We start from the raw sequence: 16,090 nt of genomic DNA, 5'->3' as shown, positions 1-16,090 counted from the left end.
ATTAGGAAGGCTGAGGACCATTGCCCTCGAGTCTGGCGTCTTTGACAGATATTCTTTAGAAGTAGGAATCTTTGGGCTAGAAATGCTCCTTATAAATGGGGGGCTGATTCTCATCTGGTAGCTCATTGTTGCTTGTTGTGATAAAGATAATGCGGGCTAGAGAGCTGACTCAGTGGGTGAAGGTGCTTGCCAGATGACAGATGACCTGAGTATAGAACTAGTATACAAAGCCGTGAGCATCTGTAACCGCAGTGCGCATCTTTAACGGCAGTGAGCATCTGTAACCGCAGCGCTCCTTCAGAAAGTCAGGAGCATCGAGCAGGCCAGCTGGCCTGGAAGAGTCTGCTTTCCCCTGACTCCACACATGGGCTGTTGCGCAGGGATGTCTGCATGCACACATGTGCACACAGACACATGAATGCACACACTAATAGTAATAATAAATAAATTTTTAGAAATTAAGAGATAGTTAAAAGTTGGAAAAAGTGGAATGGGAGAAAACAGCCAGCACCCTTACCCAAGCCTGTTTACCATGATACTGCTTGTATTTTCTACTTTTTTAAAAAGATTTATTTATTTATTATGTATACAACATTCCTTCCATGTATGCCTGCATACCAGAAGGGAACACCAGACCTCATTACAGATGGCTGTGAGCCACCATGTGGTTGCTGGGAATTGAACTGAGGACCTCTGGAAGAGCAGTCAGTGCTCTTAACCACTTTTCTTTTCTTTTCTTTTTTTTTTTTTAAAGACAGGGGGTTGCTATGTAGCCCTGGCTGGCCTGAATGCTCTGTGTAGACCAGGCTGGTCTTACATTTTTAAAGATCTACTTGCCTCTGTCTCCTGAGTTCTAAAATTAAAGGCTTGCGCCATCATTGCCAGCATAGTAAAACCCTGTCACAAAATAATTAATTTTATTAATTACTAAGTCTCAAAGCTTGTCTAACTTATCATTGATACTTATTTCTCTACTTTCTTGCCAATATTTGCATAAGCCTTTCAACAATCATTTGATACTCTATAATTTAATAATTTGAATCACTGGTACAAATTCTATTACTCTAACTATAATTATAGTGCAATTTTAATCTATCTGTTGCTTAATCATCAAGTAATAACCAGTATTTTGTTGTTTCTTATGGTGGAAATTTCTGGAACATGTGGATGTTCCCCTTAGGATGAGGTCCTCAAGGTCCAAAGATCTAGACTTGGCCAGGCTCCCGCTGTGTGTAGGGCCAGGCTGCTCTTTGCCCTTCACTAACTGGGTGCTTACGGCCCTCAGGTCCCTGGTCCTCACTCCATCCATGACCACATCAGACCTTTCCACTCACTCCACCGCCTCTCTCATCAGCAACGAGGAGCAGTTCGAAGACTACGGAGAGGGGGATGACGTGGACTGTGCTCCCAGCAGCCCCTGCCCCGATGACGAGACCAGAACCAACGTCTACTCAGATCTAGGATCGTCAGTGTCTTCCAGGTGGCCCCCTTGCTCTGGGGTAGCATTTGGAATCCAGGGAAAATGGCAGAACCAGTCTAGACTCACCCCAGTGGGTCAGACAGACAAACATCATCCTTCCCTCTGTCCAGGGCTACGTGGCTCTATTGGCATGTGGGGGTGCCACCTTCTCCTATCCTGGGGTCAGGTTTGCCCTTTCCCCTTTTATCTTGGGGAACAAACAGTTAACTGGTCTATGAGTCTGCAGATCCTGGGAGGTGTCTATGTCACCGTGCTTCCTAGTACCTCTATACTAAAGGCCTTCCAAGTGACCCTCTGTGGCCCCTTCTCACCTGCCCAAGTCATTCCTTCCTGTGACATTAGCTCTCAGTATGCCTTATCTGTTAACTGGGCTCGTTTCTCCCAGCTTTCTCTGACAACCGCGGGGACGGGGTTCTCTGGTTTATTTCCATTCCTCTATCCCAAAGTAGAAATAAAAGCCTTGGGGAAGTAGATAGAGCAAGCGCAGCAGGACGGGCAGGGCACAGCCTGCCAGCAGCGTAGAGTGACACCCTCTCCTCCGGTGCAGTGCGGGGCAGACCCCAAGGAAGATGCGCCATGCCTACAACAGTGAGCTGCTGGACGTGTACTGCTCTCAGTGCTGCAAGAAGATCAACCTGCTGAATGACCTGGAGGCCCGGCTGAAAAACCTAAAGGCCAACAGGTGAGGCCGCAGCCCAGAGAGGCGGGGCTAGCAAGGCAGACTCTGTGTGGGCAGGTATGTGGGTGTCCGAGCAGGGCTGGGCGTTCACGGCAGCACATTGATACCACACTGATGAATGATGCCCCTCGGTACCCAGTGTCCATCTTCTCAGTGACTGTGTCCCCTCTTTCTCTAGCCCCAACCGGAAGATCTCAAGTACAGCTTTCGGACGGTAAGACCCTCCTGGGCGACAAGGAGCTGGGTGCTTTCCTCCCTCACTTCTGCTGTCCTGGGGCCAGGGCTCCGTGGTGGCAGCCCAGATTCAGCCTGTGCACGCTGTTAGCCAAGCGAGCAGGCTGCCGTGAGGCCATCCTCAGCTGCTTTCCTGCAGAGCCAGCATCTGTAGGTCCTCACTGCTTCAGCTTTAGTGGCTTTTCTCGGGTGCTCTGAGGACCATAGTCCAGCCCATGGCTGTTGGTGCCTTCCCTTCCACAGAGGACCTGGGCTTGGGGAATTGCCCTGTCCACCATCCTTAGAGTAGACTGTCATCTGGGTGGAAAGGGCAGGTGGAGCGTTCCTCCTGTGACCTCCTTCTTGGCAGCCCCAGTACCAAATACTCACCCGGCCCATAGCCTGAGTTGGGGCCCCAGACTCTGGCAGACTTGGCAGACAGGTGCCCTCCGCCCCAACAGGCAGCTCATGCACAACAGTAACTTCAGCAGCAGTAACGGCAGCACCGAGGACCTGTTCCGGGACAGCATCGACTCTTGCGACAATGACATCACGGAGAAGGTGAGCCCTGGGGCCCTCTGCGCATTCCTGGGATGAGTGGGGGTGGACCCTGGGTCCACCTGGGCACTCAGGGTGGGGAAGGGCCCTGATCACACGCCCCCTTCTCTCCAGATGTGACTGCTCTTTTAGCCTCGTTCACTTGGGGATCTTTGTCACAAGCTTTCCTAGATTGTCAGTTCTCTGGCTTTGAACGCCTTTTCTAATGTTTTACCCCTCACGCTGCAGGTGAGCTTCCTAGAAAAGAAGGTGACAGAGCTGGAGAATGATAGCCTGACCAGTGGGGACCTGAAGAGCAAGCTGAAACAGGAGAATATGCAGCTGGTGCACAGGTCTGGTGGAAGGTGGCTCTGGGGAAGGGGGAGTTGTCACCACTGCTGGCAGAGAAGCCTCAAGTCTTTCTGACTCAGAGGCACTTAGCCTCGATTCCAGACCCGATAGAGTCTGTGCTCAGTGCACAGCCCAGGACATGTGGTTCTCGCTGCATAAGAGCAGAGGTTCTTAACCCGTAGGTCTTGACCCCTTTGGGGTCGCATATCAGATCTCCTGCATATTAATGATCCATGACAATAGCGAAATTACAGTAATGAAGTAGCAACGAAATAATTTTATGGTGGGGGTCACCACAGCATATGAGGGACTGTATTAGAGGGTCACAGCATTAGGAGGGTTGAGAACCACTGGACTACAGTGACTAGAGCCTGGCTTCCTTCCTGGGAACACGCCCTGTGGTGGGGAATGGAAGGCAGAAGGACCCAGGTGGTACTGCGTGTGGCCTGGTGTTGGTGGTATAGATGGACACCAGGGTCCCTGGGAGGGATGCTCTCCCATGCTGGCTGGCTTCCACAGGGGCAAGAAACTTGGTAGACTTCTCTGGGTCCGGGTCCCACACCATAGCCTTTTCGTATGCCCCAGCTCAGCCTGGTGGACGGACTGTGAGCAGTTGGACAACTCTAGGCTTCCAGTAGTCAGGCTTGGGCTATGACTCCAGGGGACCTGGCCTTTACCTGGCTCTGGATTTCTTACAGCCACATGCCTAAGTCGTCAGAGGGGTGCTGGGCAGGAAGTCAGCAGAAAAGAGAGAGTAAGACCTAGGAGCCGTTGTGTAGCTGTGGCCAGGCCTGCTGTCTTCACTGTTGTGGCCTCACTCCCCTCTGGAGCGTCTCCACTGGATCTGCTTCTCCCTCCAGTATGATTGACACACTTCTCAGATGTCCCTGATTTACCTGTCAGCCAAGCTCATGGCCCACATCACAGGGATATATGAGGGCCTTCGGCGGGGTCCAGGCCTTCTTGAATACAGTGAGAGTGGGTGAGAGCTTGCCCTGACTGGAGTTGTTTGTGCCCACCTCAGGGTGCATGAGCTGGAGGAGATGGTGAAGGATCAGGAGACCACAGCAGAGCAGGCACTGGAGGAGGAGGCGCGACGACATCGTGAGGTCTACTGCAAGCTGGAGCGGGAGAAGAACACGGAGCTGGAGCTGCTCAACACCAGGTAGGCGCCAGGCCTTGTGCCCGCTGCGCCCCGCTGCCCTGGCAGCCCTTGGGTAGCGCTGGTTCCATGTGTTTTCAGTAAACTGAGCCTACCACTCTAGCATTTCTGCCTCAGATACTAAAACTACGCAGGCCCGTTTTTGAGGGAGCAGGCAGGATGCTGTTCATAGGAGCCTGGTCATTGAGCAGAAGGCAGGGGCCCAGGTCTAGGCCTGGAGCTCCCCCTGCTGTCAGATCCTAGGTAACATAGGTAAACTGAGCCTGGGACTCTGGACTTAGAGAAGTAGAAAACCAGGTCCCTGGGTTCTGTGGCCAGCTGTATCCTTCCTTGCTGGAACCACACCAAGCCAGGATCAGGAAGAGCACCACTGGCCCTGGCCACATTGGCTTTTCCTACTGTGTGATCCCCGTCTCCCTCTCCCTGCCTGGCCCACATCACAGACTCTAACTGTAATGCGGCTGTGACCTGCCCTGGTTCTCCTAGGGTCCCAGGTATTTAAGGAGAAGTTTCTAAGCCCAACCTGGGTTGAGGGAGGGGTAGCTGGACAAGGACTGGGCCAGGCAGTCCCAAGGGGTTTGGGTGATTCCTAACGTGGTGCAGTTTGGTGAGGAGACCTCCCAGCTCTCCTGTGCCTGAGACTCCTCACCCCTTCCAAACACCTTCCCAGGGGTTTCCCGTGTGAAACCTGAACTGGTATTCTAGGACAGTGGTTCTTAGCCTTTGTAATGTTGTAACCCTTTACTGCAGTTCCTTATGTTGTGGTGACCCCCAACCATAAAATTATCTCATCGCTACTTTGTAACTGTCATTCTGCTGATGTATAGATCCTACTTTATCTGATGTGCAGGAGATGCTATAAACAGCCTCCAAAGGGGTCGTGATCTGCAGGTTACTATTTGCATATGGCTCTGAGGCTGGTGTCCTAAGGACTTTTCTCTTCAGTACCCCTGCTTTCGTGACTACAAACTCAAGAGAGGGGTAGCTGGGACCAGAGAGGCAGAGGCAGGAAGACCATGTGGGCAGGGCCTGAAGCAGGCACACAGAACATCAGGTTCTGAGTAGTCTAACTCAGCTCCGTGTGGAGGCATGGATGGTACTTCCAGTCACTGGCTTATACTCCCCTCCTTACTGCTTGCCAGCTCCATGCCACTTACCGTGGAGATCCAGACTCCTCTGGCCCTGTCTGGAGGCCTCCTTAGGGTACTGCCCAGGGCCTCATGAAGGTCAAGGAAAACCTCTCCAGAATGGGGCAACACCTGGGGTGGAGCAAGAATGAGAGATGGTTACACACAGTTCCAGGAGCCCTCTCACCTGCCTAGGGACCTACCTGAGTGCAGTCCCCCCGGGAGTCCCTGCAAGATTACTGTCACAAATGCTCCAGGAGAGGATTATTGTCTCTGAAGCAGAGATGGCTGCAGCGAGCTCTCGGGATTCCCGACAGGTTTGGGGATGGAGACCAGAGAGCAGATATGGTCATAGCCTTCAGATGGCACATGTTAGCAGAAGCAGCCCGGGTATACCAGACGTAGGAGGACTGCTCCTCCACCTAGAGGAAACCCGTTTCCCCATTGTTTCATGAAGGATCTTTTGTGTGTGCATATGTGTGTTCACATGTATGCATGTGTGTGGAGAGCAGATTTCATAAATTTTTAGATTTTGAAATACATATTCATTTATACATATCTTAGAGATCGGACCCTATCTAAATATGAAATTCTTTTCTCTTTCTTTCCTCCCCTCCCCTTTCTTGGTTTTTTGAGACAAGGTTTCTCTGTTTAACCCTGGCTGTTCTGGGGCTCACTCTGTAGACCAGGTTGGTCTCAGACTCAGTCTCTGCCTCCTGAGTGATGGAATTAAAGGGGTGTGCCACCCCCAGCCCCACACTCCTGTGTTTCTAAAACAGCTTATGGGACTGGGGAGATCCTCAGTGGGTAAAGTGCTTGCCACAGAAGAATTAGAATCCCCTGAACTTACATAAAACCAAACACAGCTGTGTGTTTTCGTAATCCCAGTGTTCTGCAGCAGAGATAGGAGAACTCTCAGAAGTTGGAAGGCTAGCTGGTTTGGCAAAACCAATAACAGATCCTATCTCAAACAATGTAAAGGTGACCCTTGACATTTGCAATGTGGCACGTGTACACACACATACAGGACCTTGCACACATACTGTATACACATACAAAATTAAAAAGTAACGTATAGCCTGAAAGTAACTACATACATATTTACATATAATAACATAATAAATAATGTATAATATTTTTATGTATATTGAGATAGCCTCATCATGTCTGGAACTTGCTGTGTAAACCAGTCTGTTCTCCAAATCAATAGAGATCCACCTGCCTCTGCCTCCCTAGCTAGTGCTGGGATTAAGGCATGCTCCATCATTCTTGGCTAATAATTTTACACATGAAACAGTTTTGCGATAATACGGAATTTTGGTTTGTGGCGTCATCATGTCATTGCTCAAAAAGTTTTGGAACATTTTGGACGCTGGACCTGAGTTATCCCGTGAGATATTTACTTTGTCTCAGTCTTTCTCCCAGTTGGTAGTTTCTTTCTTCTGGAAGCAGAGACTGGCTGCCTTCTCTCTAGTCGGTTCCACTCTGGATCCTCAGCTCTGCGTTGTTTTTCTCTCCCAGGGTGCAGCAGTTAGAAGAAGAAAATACTGATCTGAGAACAACGGTGGCTCGACTGAAGTCACAGACAGAGAAACTGGATGAGGTGGGCGGGGAGGGGGCGGGCGAGATGAGGGGGTACTCCGGAGAGATGGTGGTCAGAGAGGGCCTTTGGTCATAGTCTCTGGAATACTAAAGCGTTTCACTTCAGAGGAGAAGGAAATGCAGGGTATGGTGGCACACACCTGTCAATCCTAGCCCTCGGGCGGTGACGGTAAGAAGGTCAAGATTTCAGGGTCATTGTTTGCTACATCATGAGCTTTTAGGCTAACCTAGGGTATATGAGAGTTTTGTCTTTTTTTTAATATTTACTTATTTATTTATTATGTATACAATATTCTGTCTGTGTGTCTGCCTGCAGGCCAGAAGAGGGCATCAGATCTCATTTCAGATGGTTGTGAGCCACCATGTGGTTGCTGGGAATTGAACTCAGGACCTTTGGAAGAGTAGGCAATGCTCTTAAACGCTGAGCCATCTCTCCAGCCCCAAGAGTTTTGTCTTAAACAAAAATTTTTTTAATTAAAAAGGAAGAAAACATGAATAATGACTTTCTGAATATACAAAATTTCAAGTTTTCTACAGTAAAATACAATCTGTATTATATATATTGTGGATTTTTTTTTTTTTTTTTGAAGACGGTGTTTGGGCTAACAGCTTCTTCTCAGGCTCTGCCTAACACCACTGAAAAAACATCTGGGACATTTCCTAGGGCATTTCCTGCTATGTTTCTAGAATGTTCTTTGAGGGCATCCCCCCAAGGTGGCTGCTCTGCCCGTCCATTTGCCACACCAAGGTCCTCCAGAGCGCTAGGGCCCTCTGGGAATGCTCACCCTGACAAGGTCTGCCTGACTGTAGGAACGGCAGCGCATGTCTGACCGTCTGGAGGACACCAGCCTGCGCCTCAAGGACGAGATGGACCTCTACAAGCGCATGATGGACAAGCTGCGGCAGAATCGCCTGGAGTTCCAGAAGGAGCGGGAAGCCACGCAGGAGGTGAGTCACGGGTCGGGATTCCTAGGGCTCCCCTTGCTGTCTCGGCTGCAGCCGACAGGCTTCTCTCCCTCACAGCTCATTGAGGACTTGCGGAGGGAGCTGGAACACCTGCAGATGTACAAGCTGGACTGTGAGCGGCCAGGTAGGGGCCGCAGCGCATCCGGCCTTGGCGAGTTCAACGCCAGAGCGAGAGAGGTGGAGCTCGAGCATGAGGTCAAGCGTCTGAAGCAGGTAGGCCGCAGAGCCACTGTCCAGGGGCTTTGAAGAACGACCGAGTTAGCCATGTGGGCCTCTGTTTGGAAGCCACGAGGAGCGGCTCACCTCCTGTCTGCTCTTCTCAGCAGCCTGATTGCCGGAGCCCGTCATCCCATCCCACGCTCGGCTTACCTCTGGTTACAGTAAATGGTCCTTGGGCTTTTAGGTCCCTGTCCTGGCCTGGACATCCCCGAGCTGCAGGTTCAGGCTTGGCTGAGCTGGGGCCTCTGGCAGATAGGGCCTAAGCTTGGTATTCTGCTTCTCATAGCATCCCAAAACTGTGTTGTTGCATCCTGGGTTATGTGTGGAGTCCGGAGGGGGCAGTGGCTCAAGAAGGGAGTGAAACCCAAACTCAGGCAGGCCTGTGGGCCAGAGTCTGGGCATGGATCACGCCTGAGCTCCTTCACCCAGGCAGAAGTCCTAGTGGCCATCTCTTGCAGTACAACTAGCCCTTCACCTACCCAGGAGGGGCTCCCAGGTCCCTGGGGTGAGCTATAGGCAAGAATTGGAGGGGGTACCTATGTCTGCTGCCTTCAGTGTGTCTTGAAACAGCTACCACTAAGGCTGTAGGGGGAACCAGGAAAACAAACTATCCTTCCTGCAGAGAATCCAGAATGGCACCCCTTCAGCCAGATCCCAGACTGCAGGCCGAATTAGTGGCTCTCTGAGGGAGGATCCTGGTGGCCTGAGGACACAGAAAGGGAGCACTGGGTTCTGTGGCTCCAGGTGCTTCCCTTAGCACATGTGCTCTTGCTCTGTTCCCACAGGAGAATCACAAACTGCGGGATCAGAACGATGACTTGAATGGGCAGATCCTGAGCCTCAGCCTGTATGAGGCCAAGAACCTCTTTGCCACCCAGACCAAAGCCCAGTCTCTGGCTGCAGAAATCGACACGGCATCTCGCGATGAGGTAGCCTTTCCCTTCATCCCCATGGACGCTCACAGTGGTGTCTGGTCTCCATTCTGTGGGTCCTGTCCCTAGCCCCCATCTGCTGGGACCATGAACCCCAGGCTACAGAGGATCTGAAAGGTAGGCTAAGGCCTGGCCCCAATAGTCCTCCGCTTCCTGCTCACAGTAATGACAGAACTGAGCTGGAGGCAGCTCGGGGAGGGGCTTAGACCTCTTTCCTCAGAAGCTCCGGGTTCAAGTCAGACTCCTCCTGGACTTAACCCACCTGGATGGTAGCCAGAATTTCTTTAACATCTGCTTTTGCACATGTTTACCTGGTCTCTTAGCGTGCAGCTTCATAAACACTTCCCTGTGACATGTAGAAATAACCACAGGGTTAGCGGCGGGAAAGGGGCCCTGCTCCCAACACTATAGGCCATCTTTTCTGCCTCAAATACAAAACACTCACCTGCATTTAAGTGCAAAACAGACCTTGTGTACCCGAATCTTGCCTCCATCTGAGACTCAGAGCTAAGGGCCAACCTCCGACCTCAGGGAGATCTAGGAGAGCAGGCAACTCTATAGGGACAGCAGTTTGGCTGCACCTAAATGTCATGGTGAGAGCCACTGAATAAGGCAGGGCTAGACTGAGGAGTCACTATTCTGGACAGAGGAAAGACTAGCAGCCCCAAGCATCTTCTGGGCCCGGGGCCTGTACCCATTAGCCCTGATTATAAGTACATCCAGCCAGTGTTCCCAATCTTTGCGACAATTTCCCCATGTGTTAGCCCCTCTTCAGGTCATTGATACTGATGACCTTCAGGCTGACCTGGGCCCCTGTCACACTGGCCCACTGTAAGCCCAGCCTGGACCCAGCCTCTGACCCACCTTTCTCATTCCCTTCAGCTAATGGAGGCCCTGAAGGAGCAGGAGGAGATCAACTTCCGACTGAGACAGTACATGGACAAGATTATCCTGGCTATACTGGACCATAACCCCTCCATCCTGGAGATCAAACACTGAGCCAGGGCTGGCTGCAGAGCGGCCATTGGACCTGGGACCTAGGGGTAGGCCTGCCTGAAGATGAAGATGCAGGCAGGACCCCACACTCACTCTGTAAATGTACCTCTGACCACCCTGTGTGTGTGTGCTGGTGTGTGTGCGGGAGACCGTTCACACAGGCAGAGGAGTGAGCTCGGGGCCGTGGCTGTGGGTGACAACCCATGGTGAGCAGTGTGTGCACTTTGCAGCCCCTTTGTGAGGCGCCGAGGGGGCTGGCTATGGGAGGGACACTCTCAGGAGTTACAGCAAGGACTGGAAGCTCGCATTTAGCATACTGATGAAATGATTCTACCTCTGTGGATAAGGGTTAGCAGACGCTCTCAGGAGATGTATCGTCCGTCCCGTCCCCCGTCCCCCCGAGAGTGGGTACAAAATTGTTACATTCTCCAGAATTTGGTGTCCTTGCCAGCCTTTCGGGCTACCTTTCAAACCCAGGTTTTTTAAGCTCAGAGGAGGAAGGGGTGTTTGTGGGTAGCCCTCTGGGGTGCAGGTACATGGGGTCCAGTGGACTCAGGTCTACAGCTGGTGTGCTCTGTCCATGCCTTTGTAGTTTTCCATGTCCTTCCCAGCCTTGCTTTCCTACCTCCCCTTTCTGGTTTGGCTTCAGTTTGTTTTGAAGACAGGAAATATGCACAGCATTCACTCGGGGTGGAAGGAAGGCCAAGAAGAAGGGTGGAGTGCCCAAGGCATGTGTTAACACTGGGGGCCAAAGGGAGTGATTGCCTGGGAGACACGTGTTCCCATGGCTGCATCTTAACAGTGTACAGATGCGCCTCGGGGAGGGAGGTGGGGGGGGGTAGCCACGCCCCTTCTTGCAGCTCTCAGGCACACCTGAACCTGGACCCCCACTAGAGAGCAGGCTCTGCTGCTAGGAGGTCCCGTGGAGAACACTGGGGGAACCTTAGTCTTCCTTGCTGTGAATATGTGGTGGGCATTCCCTCCCGCCCAGATTTTTTTTTACAAATGTGATCTTTTGTTGAGGCATCTGGGCATAGATGCTGTACCTGGACTGTTGCAGTTCATCTCAGTTTATATGGTTTGTGATCGGCTTCCTCTTCCCCAGTGCAGATAAACATGGATGGTCTTAAGTCTTCCCCTGTCACTTGTTTTCTTGAGCACATCTTGTGTAATAGAAAGGAAGGTCTGGAGATGTTGGGGAGGCTAGTGAGCAGCAAGGTGTCAGTGGGGGGTAAAGAAGGGACAGAGGCAGGGCTGTGGCCTTTCAGCCCCCTCACTGTGCTGCCTTTAGCTCTGCAGATCTGTTTTAATTGTGTGCACAGAGTTGTCTTGTGCTGTGTAGATGGCGGGTGGGTTGCCTTGCCCTGGCTGCCTGGGTGAGCCAAACTAGGAAGACAGGAAGGCTTGATCTTAAGGTGCAGGTCTCCGTGAGCATTCCCTGGGTCTAGGAAGACAGAGAAGGGCTAGGTAGGGAGACTTGAGGATGTGTCAGTAGGAAGGTTGATCCAGGTGTCATGCTGGCAGGAGCGGGGCAGAGGCCAACTGAGTGTCAGTCCTGGTCTGTGGGGGCTGCTTTGTACTTGAAATTGTATGGGGCTCCAGTTTCACTGGTGTGTAAGTTTCCAGAGAGGCCACAGAGGCCAGTGTCACAGCGGAACAGAGGAAGAAGGAACTTCTGTCAAGGCAACACACAGGCTTGGCCCACATTGTTGGGCTGCAAGAATGGGATCCCTGAGGAAATGCCAAGTTTGGAGGCCCCCATGGACATGGACCCTTACTGTAGGCCTCTGGAAGTTGACTTCTGAGGGCAGGACTGGCTTCCAGGCCTCACACACCTCAGCCAGAATACACTTGAGAAAACTTGTTAACTTGGCCTAAGATCATATGTGTTGTTTCTTGTAGTGGTGGCAGTAGGTTTTTGTTTTATTTTGGAGACAGGGTCTTACGCTGTAGCTCTGACTGCCCTGGAATCACGGTAGGCCTCTTGCCTTCGCCTCCAGAGCTCTGAGCTTACAGGCCTTAGTCACCACTCCCAGTTTGTTTTTAAAATGTTTTTCTGGGCTTGAAAGCCCAGGGTTCCTAGTGCGACATCACTCTTGAGAGATCGCAGAACTCTCCTTGGTTGGGAGAGTCTGACTTCTGTTCTGCCTCCCTGGCTCACTTTCCGTTTGGTTAGATTTGAATTTCAGATAAACAAGTGGTTTTAACGTTTAGAATCACGATGTTCCAAGTCATGCTTGGTACTTTGGGAGCTTTTTACTATTCTGATCCTCACGTGTTCTAACAGTTGGTAGAGGTGTGGCCCAGGCCTCGGAATGCTTTAAGAATGCCCCAGGTGATACTAACTTAGCTAAGTGTCCTCTGCCGGGGTATTGCTTTTGCCAGATCAGACAACTCCCTCGGGGAAGGGTCTGCAGGATCCGAGGAGGCTGGGGTGGTGCAGCAGATGCTCTTTTTATGTGACGCTCAGCGTCCTTGTGTTCCATCAGAAGCCAAACAGAGTGAACTAATGTGTTCCCGTGTCTGTTTCCTTTTAGCTCAGAATAGCTGGGTTTTATTTTGAACTGGTAGCTTTCCTTGAGATTCTACAGAAGAAATTCCTTTTTAAACTTTTATTTTTGACATGCCAAAAACACAAAGCTCAAGAACCAAGCAGAACACCAGGACTCGAGACTGGGTTCTCCAGTTTGGCTGTGTGCTGGAGTCACCCGAGGAAGTTCTGAGAAAACATCTGATGTGGAGGGCTTGGGAGTGTGGCACAGGGGCAGAGTGCCTGGTGTGGGGCTTCGTCTCTGGCTGCGTGACAGGAGCTGATGATAGGACCCACCCCGAGTCCCTCTGTGGCTGGCGGCCTGGGTAGCATGTGTGGCCCAGCACCTGTATGTGCATCGCTCATCCCGTGCTGTTCATGTGCGGCTCAAGTAGAGAAACCACGTGAATGTCTGCAAGCTCGAGCAGGGCTGTTTGAGAAGCTTGTCTTAGACTGAGGTGATGGAAGGTGGATGGCTTTGGGTAATTATGCCCCAGGAGAGAATCCAGCTGCTCTCACTAGCCTGGACATCTGTATCCCCTAGTGGCTCCCTGCCTGGGATACCCAGAATCGCAGGAAACAGGTGCCAGCTGTCGAGCCCATTGCAAAGTGGGGGCAGGTAATGAGGTGAGAACTGGGCCCGGACAGCAGCGTCAGGTGCAGTGGCCTCTTGCCTCTGTGGCTTTGTCCATGTTCTGTCTGCAGTGAGGGTGTCCCAGTTGCTTCTGTCAGTGTCAAATCACGCAGTTCACGCCGTGGAGGCTCTGGGTGATGCTCCTATGGGTAGTCTGTGATCGTGCTGGCTCCAGTGGTCCAGGGGATGTTGTTACACACTGGGCTCTGTAGGGGATCTGCAGGCTCTTCAGCAAGGCCCCCGGAAGCAGGGGGAATTACTCCGTGAGGCATTGGCAAATTTCCACTTACGTAGACATGGCTGATGGGACCTGGGAAAGGTTTAGGGTAGTCACCAGGCCAGCCCGACAGATACCCAGTGACTCTGTAGAAGTTAAGTGAAGCTCCTTAGGGCTTCAACGCTGCCCCTTCTTCCCAGTCTTTCCTTCTACCGTCACTGGGGTCCAAGGACTTGCCTCTGGCGGCTCCTCGGGTTGGTACACTAACGTGTTCACCAAGGGGCCTCAAGTTAAGAGTGGCCAAATCTTGACAGGACCTCCCTGTCCTGCCTCCTGTCTTGACTTGACTGTGCATGTGATGGGTATGTTGGGGAAGGTGGGGCCAGCCTGCCCTACCTTCAGGGCAGGACAGCTTGTGGCTCTGCTGTCTCAGCTGCCCAGCTAAGAAAACAGCCACTTCTAGAAGGCTTTGTTTCTGAAAGCATAGCAGGGTGACAGCCCTTGTCACCCTATTCACCAGGAGCTGGGTATCTTTGATGTACTGTCCTTGTGGGCTGCTCTTCCCATCGTGACTGTAATGTAGGGATGTCTACCCCAGAGGTACCAGCTTGAGGGGGGCAACATCCCATGCCACCTCTCTGATGGCCCTGCCTCTTGCTGGGGCCATCTGCTTTCCTGTTCTGCACAGGCTGGGTTTTGTCTGCATGGTTTGGGGTCCTTGTGCCTTTTTTCCCTTGTGGACCACACAGTATTCTGTTATCCACTGCCCCCTTTTGTACACCCCCTTACCCATCTCCCCAGTCCTGTGTGTACTCATGTGTGCAGCCATGTGCCTCCACTGAGGCCGGTTGGCAGACCCTGCTTCCCCATAGGTCCCCCAGCCTCTGTTGACTTGGTAACTTTTGTACAGAATCTTTTGTTACAGTCTTAAGCACAGGGAACACTTAGTCCCTGTGTACCTGCAGCTAGTTTAGAAGCTCTGCGTCCCAGACAAGGGTAGCTTTGTGTAGGCCAGCTTCTTCCACAAGCCTCGTCTGTGTGGGTGTGGCTATTTATAGAAGACAGATCACCTTTAACCCGGCACTGGCCCCAGCAGGGGGTTACAGGTCTGCCAGACCCCATGCATGGCTCTTCTGGAGGAAGCCCCAGCCATGTGGTTTCCAGTGCTCTGCAATACATTTGGGTTTAGGGCCACTGTGTCTGGTGTCTCCCCCAATCCCCGTGTGTGCTGAAGGAAGTCACTTGCTACTGTCCCTGCCTACTCTTATCACCTGCCTAGCCCTCCCTTGTCTGCTGGTGCTCAGACCAGAGTGCCTTTACTCACCAGACTGATGTCAGGACCTGGACAGGACAGGACAGCGTGTGCCGAGGACACACAGCCTGCTGGCTCCCAACTTCAGCTCTTCGCGCTCTGGGGCTGGGCCTGCTGGGGCCCAGGTGGAAGAAGCTACCAGCGATAGGTTCTGATTTTCCAGGAATTCCATCTGGGGCTTTGCCCCAGAAGCCAGTAATTGCAAATGGCTTTAGCAATTGGGGTTGGAAAGGAACTTCCACTTTAGACCCCAGGGAGGGGAGAGGGGTGAATCCCAGGCCCTGAACTGTTTGCCTCCAGCCTGTTCTGTCCTGAAACAGGCTTTCAGCGTGGGCACCTTCCAAGGAACTGTAATGTACAGACCACAGTGTAAATAAATAGTTGGCTTTTTGTTCCTGACTTGAGTGAATTTCTGTGGGGGAACATGAAATGGGGATGGGAATGGAGGAGGTGGAGGAAGAAAGGCAGGCTTGTGTTCTGGCTTCAGGGTGACATTTCTCTTAGGAAAAAGTCTCTTTATGGTGTGTAATAACTGAGGTGGTTAGTGCTGCCCCCTAGAGGAAGAGAATAGCAGGGTCTGGCTGCAGTCAGCCCTGGCCTGCTTTTCCTAGAGATGTGCCTCACAAACTCCCATGTTAACAGTCCCCCCCCCCCCCCACCAGTTCCAGCCTCAGGACTGTGATTGAAAACTGTCCTTCTGCAGCAGTGTTCTCTCTCAGTGAGGGCTTTCCAGGGTGCTCAGGTGCCCCTACTTAAACTGCTTTCTCTGGCAAGATGAATTGTGCTATGCCATGGATCATCGTGGCAGCTTAGGGTTGTGTGCTCCAGGACCCAAGGTTTCTACCCTTTTGAAATGTCAGGATAGAAGAGCTCACTGGTCACCAGGCCGGGTATCTTGGCCCATATATCCTCCCCACGCAGACCCTGTGCTGTGGGAGCTCTGGGGTGGACAGGTGACAAGTTTACCTGCCTGCTGGGCCCACAGGGCCACTGTCAAGTGCAGACTTGGGGGTTCTACACTTCTCTCCTCAGTGTGGTCTTGTTACCTGGGGCCTCCACACTGACAAATATATAGGATAACCTAATGAAGTTAACTTGACTAAATTTGAACTATTGGACCTATATTACACCTC

The 16,090-nt window shown here is 51.9% G+C and overlaps 1 protein-coding gene across 3 annotated transcripts in view; it reads left to right on the top strand.

Moving 5' to 3' along the window:
- The window catches only part of Rab11fip4 (RAB11 family interacting protein 4), a 62,792-nt gene extending 47,436 nt beyond the window's left edge, over positions 1 to 15,356 (top strand). For 2 of the 3 annotated variants that reach the window (XM_050128676.1, XM_050128674.1), the window contains exons 3-13: positions 1,286 to 1,480; positions 2,028 to 2,162; positions 2,338 to 2,373; positions 2,834 to 2,933; positions 3,159 to 3,262; positions 4,285 to 4,425; positions 7,071 to 7,152; positions 7,962 to 8,099; positions 8,175 to 8,330; positions 9,122 to 9,265; positions 10,151 to 15,356. In XM_050128676.1, coding sequence (XP_049984633.1) covers positions 1,286 to 1,480; positions 2,028 to 2,162; positions 2,338 to 2,373; positions 2,834 to 2,933; positions 3,159 to 3,262; positions 4,285 to 4,425; positions 7,071 to 7,152; positions 7,962 to 8,099; positions 8,175 to 8,330; positions 9,122 to 9,265; positions 10,151 to 10,267 — 1,348 coding nt within the window. In that variant the 3' untranslated portion in view covers positions 10,268 to 15,356. The remainder of the gene's footprint in view (positions 1 to 1,285; positions 1,481 to 2,027; positions 2,163 to 2,337; positions 2,374 to 2,833; positions 2,934 to 3,158; positions 3,263 to 4,284; positions 4,426 to 7,070; positions 7,153 to 7,961; positions 8,100 to 8,174; positions 8,331 to 9,121; positions 9,266 to 10,150) is intronic. The other variant, XM_050128675.1, reaches the window with a different exon arrangement.
- Positions 15,357 to 16,090: the final 734 nt, after the last annotated feature.

Source organism: Alexandromys fortis, unplaced genomic scaffold (assembly GCF_014885135.2).
Source record: "Alexandromys fortis isolate MF-2015 unplaced genomic scaffold, M_Fortis_MF-2015_v1.1 scaffold_80, whole genome shotgun sequence".
NCBI lineage: Eukaryota > Metazoa > Chordata > Mammalia > Rodentia > Cricetidae > Alexandromys > Alexandromys fortis.
Note: the sequence above shows the minus strand (reverse complement) of the source record. Positions and strands in the feature narration are given on the sequence as shown.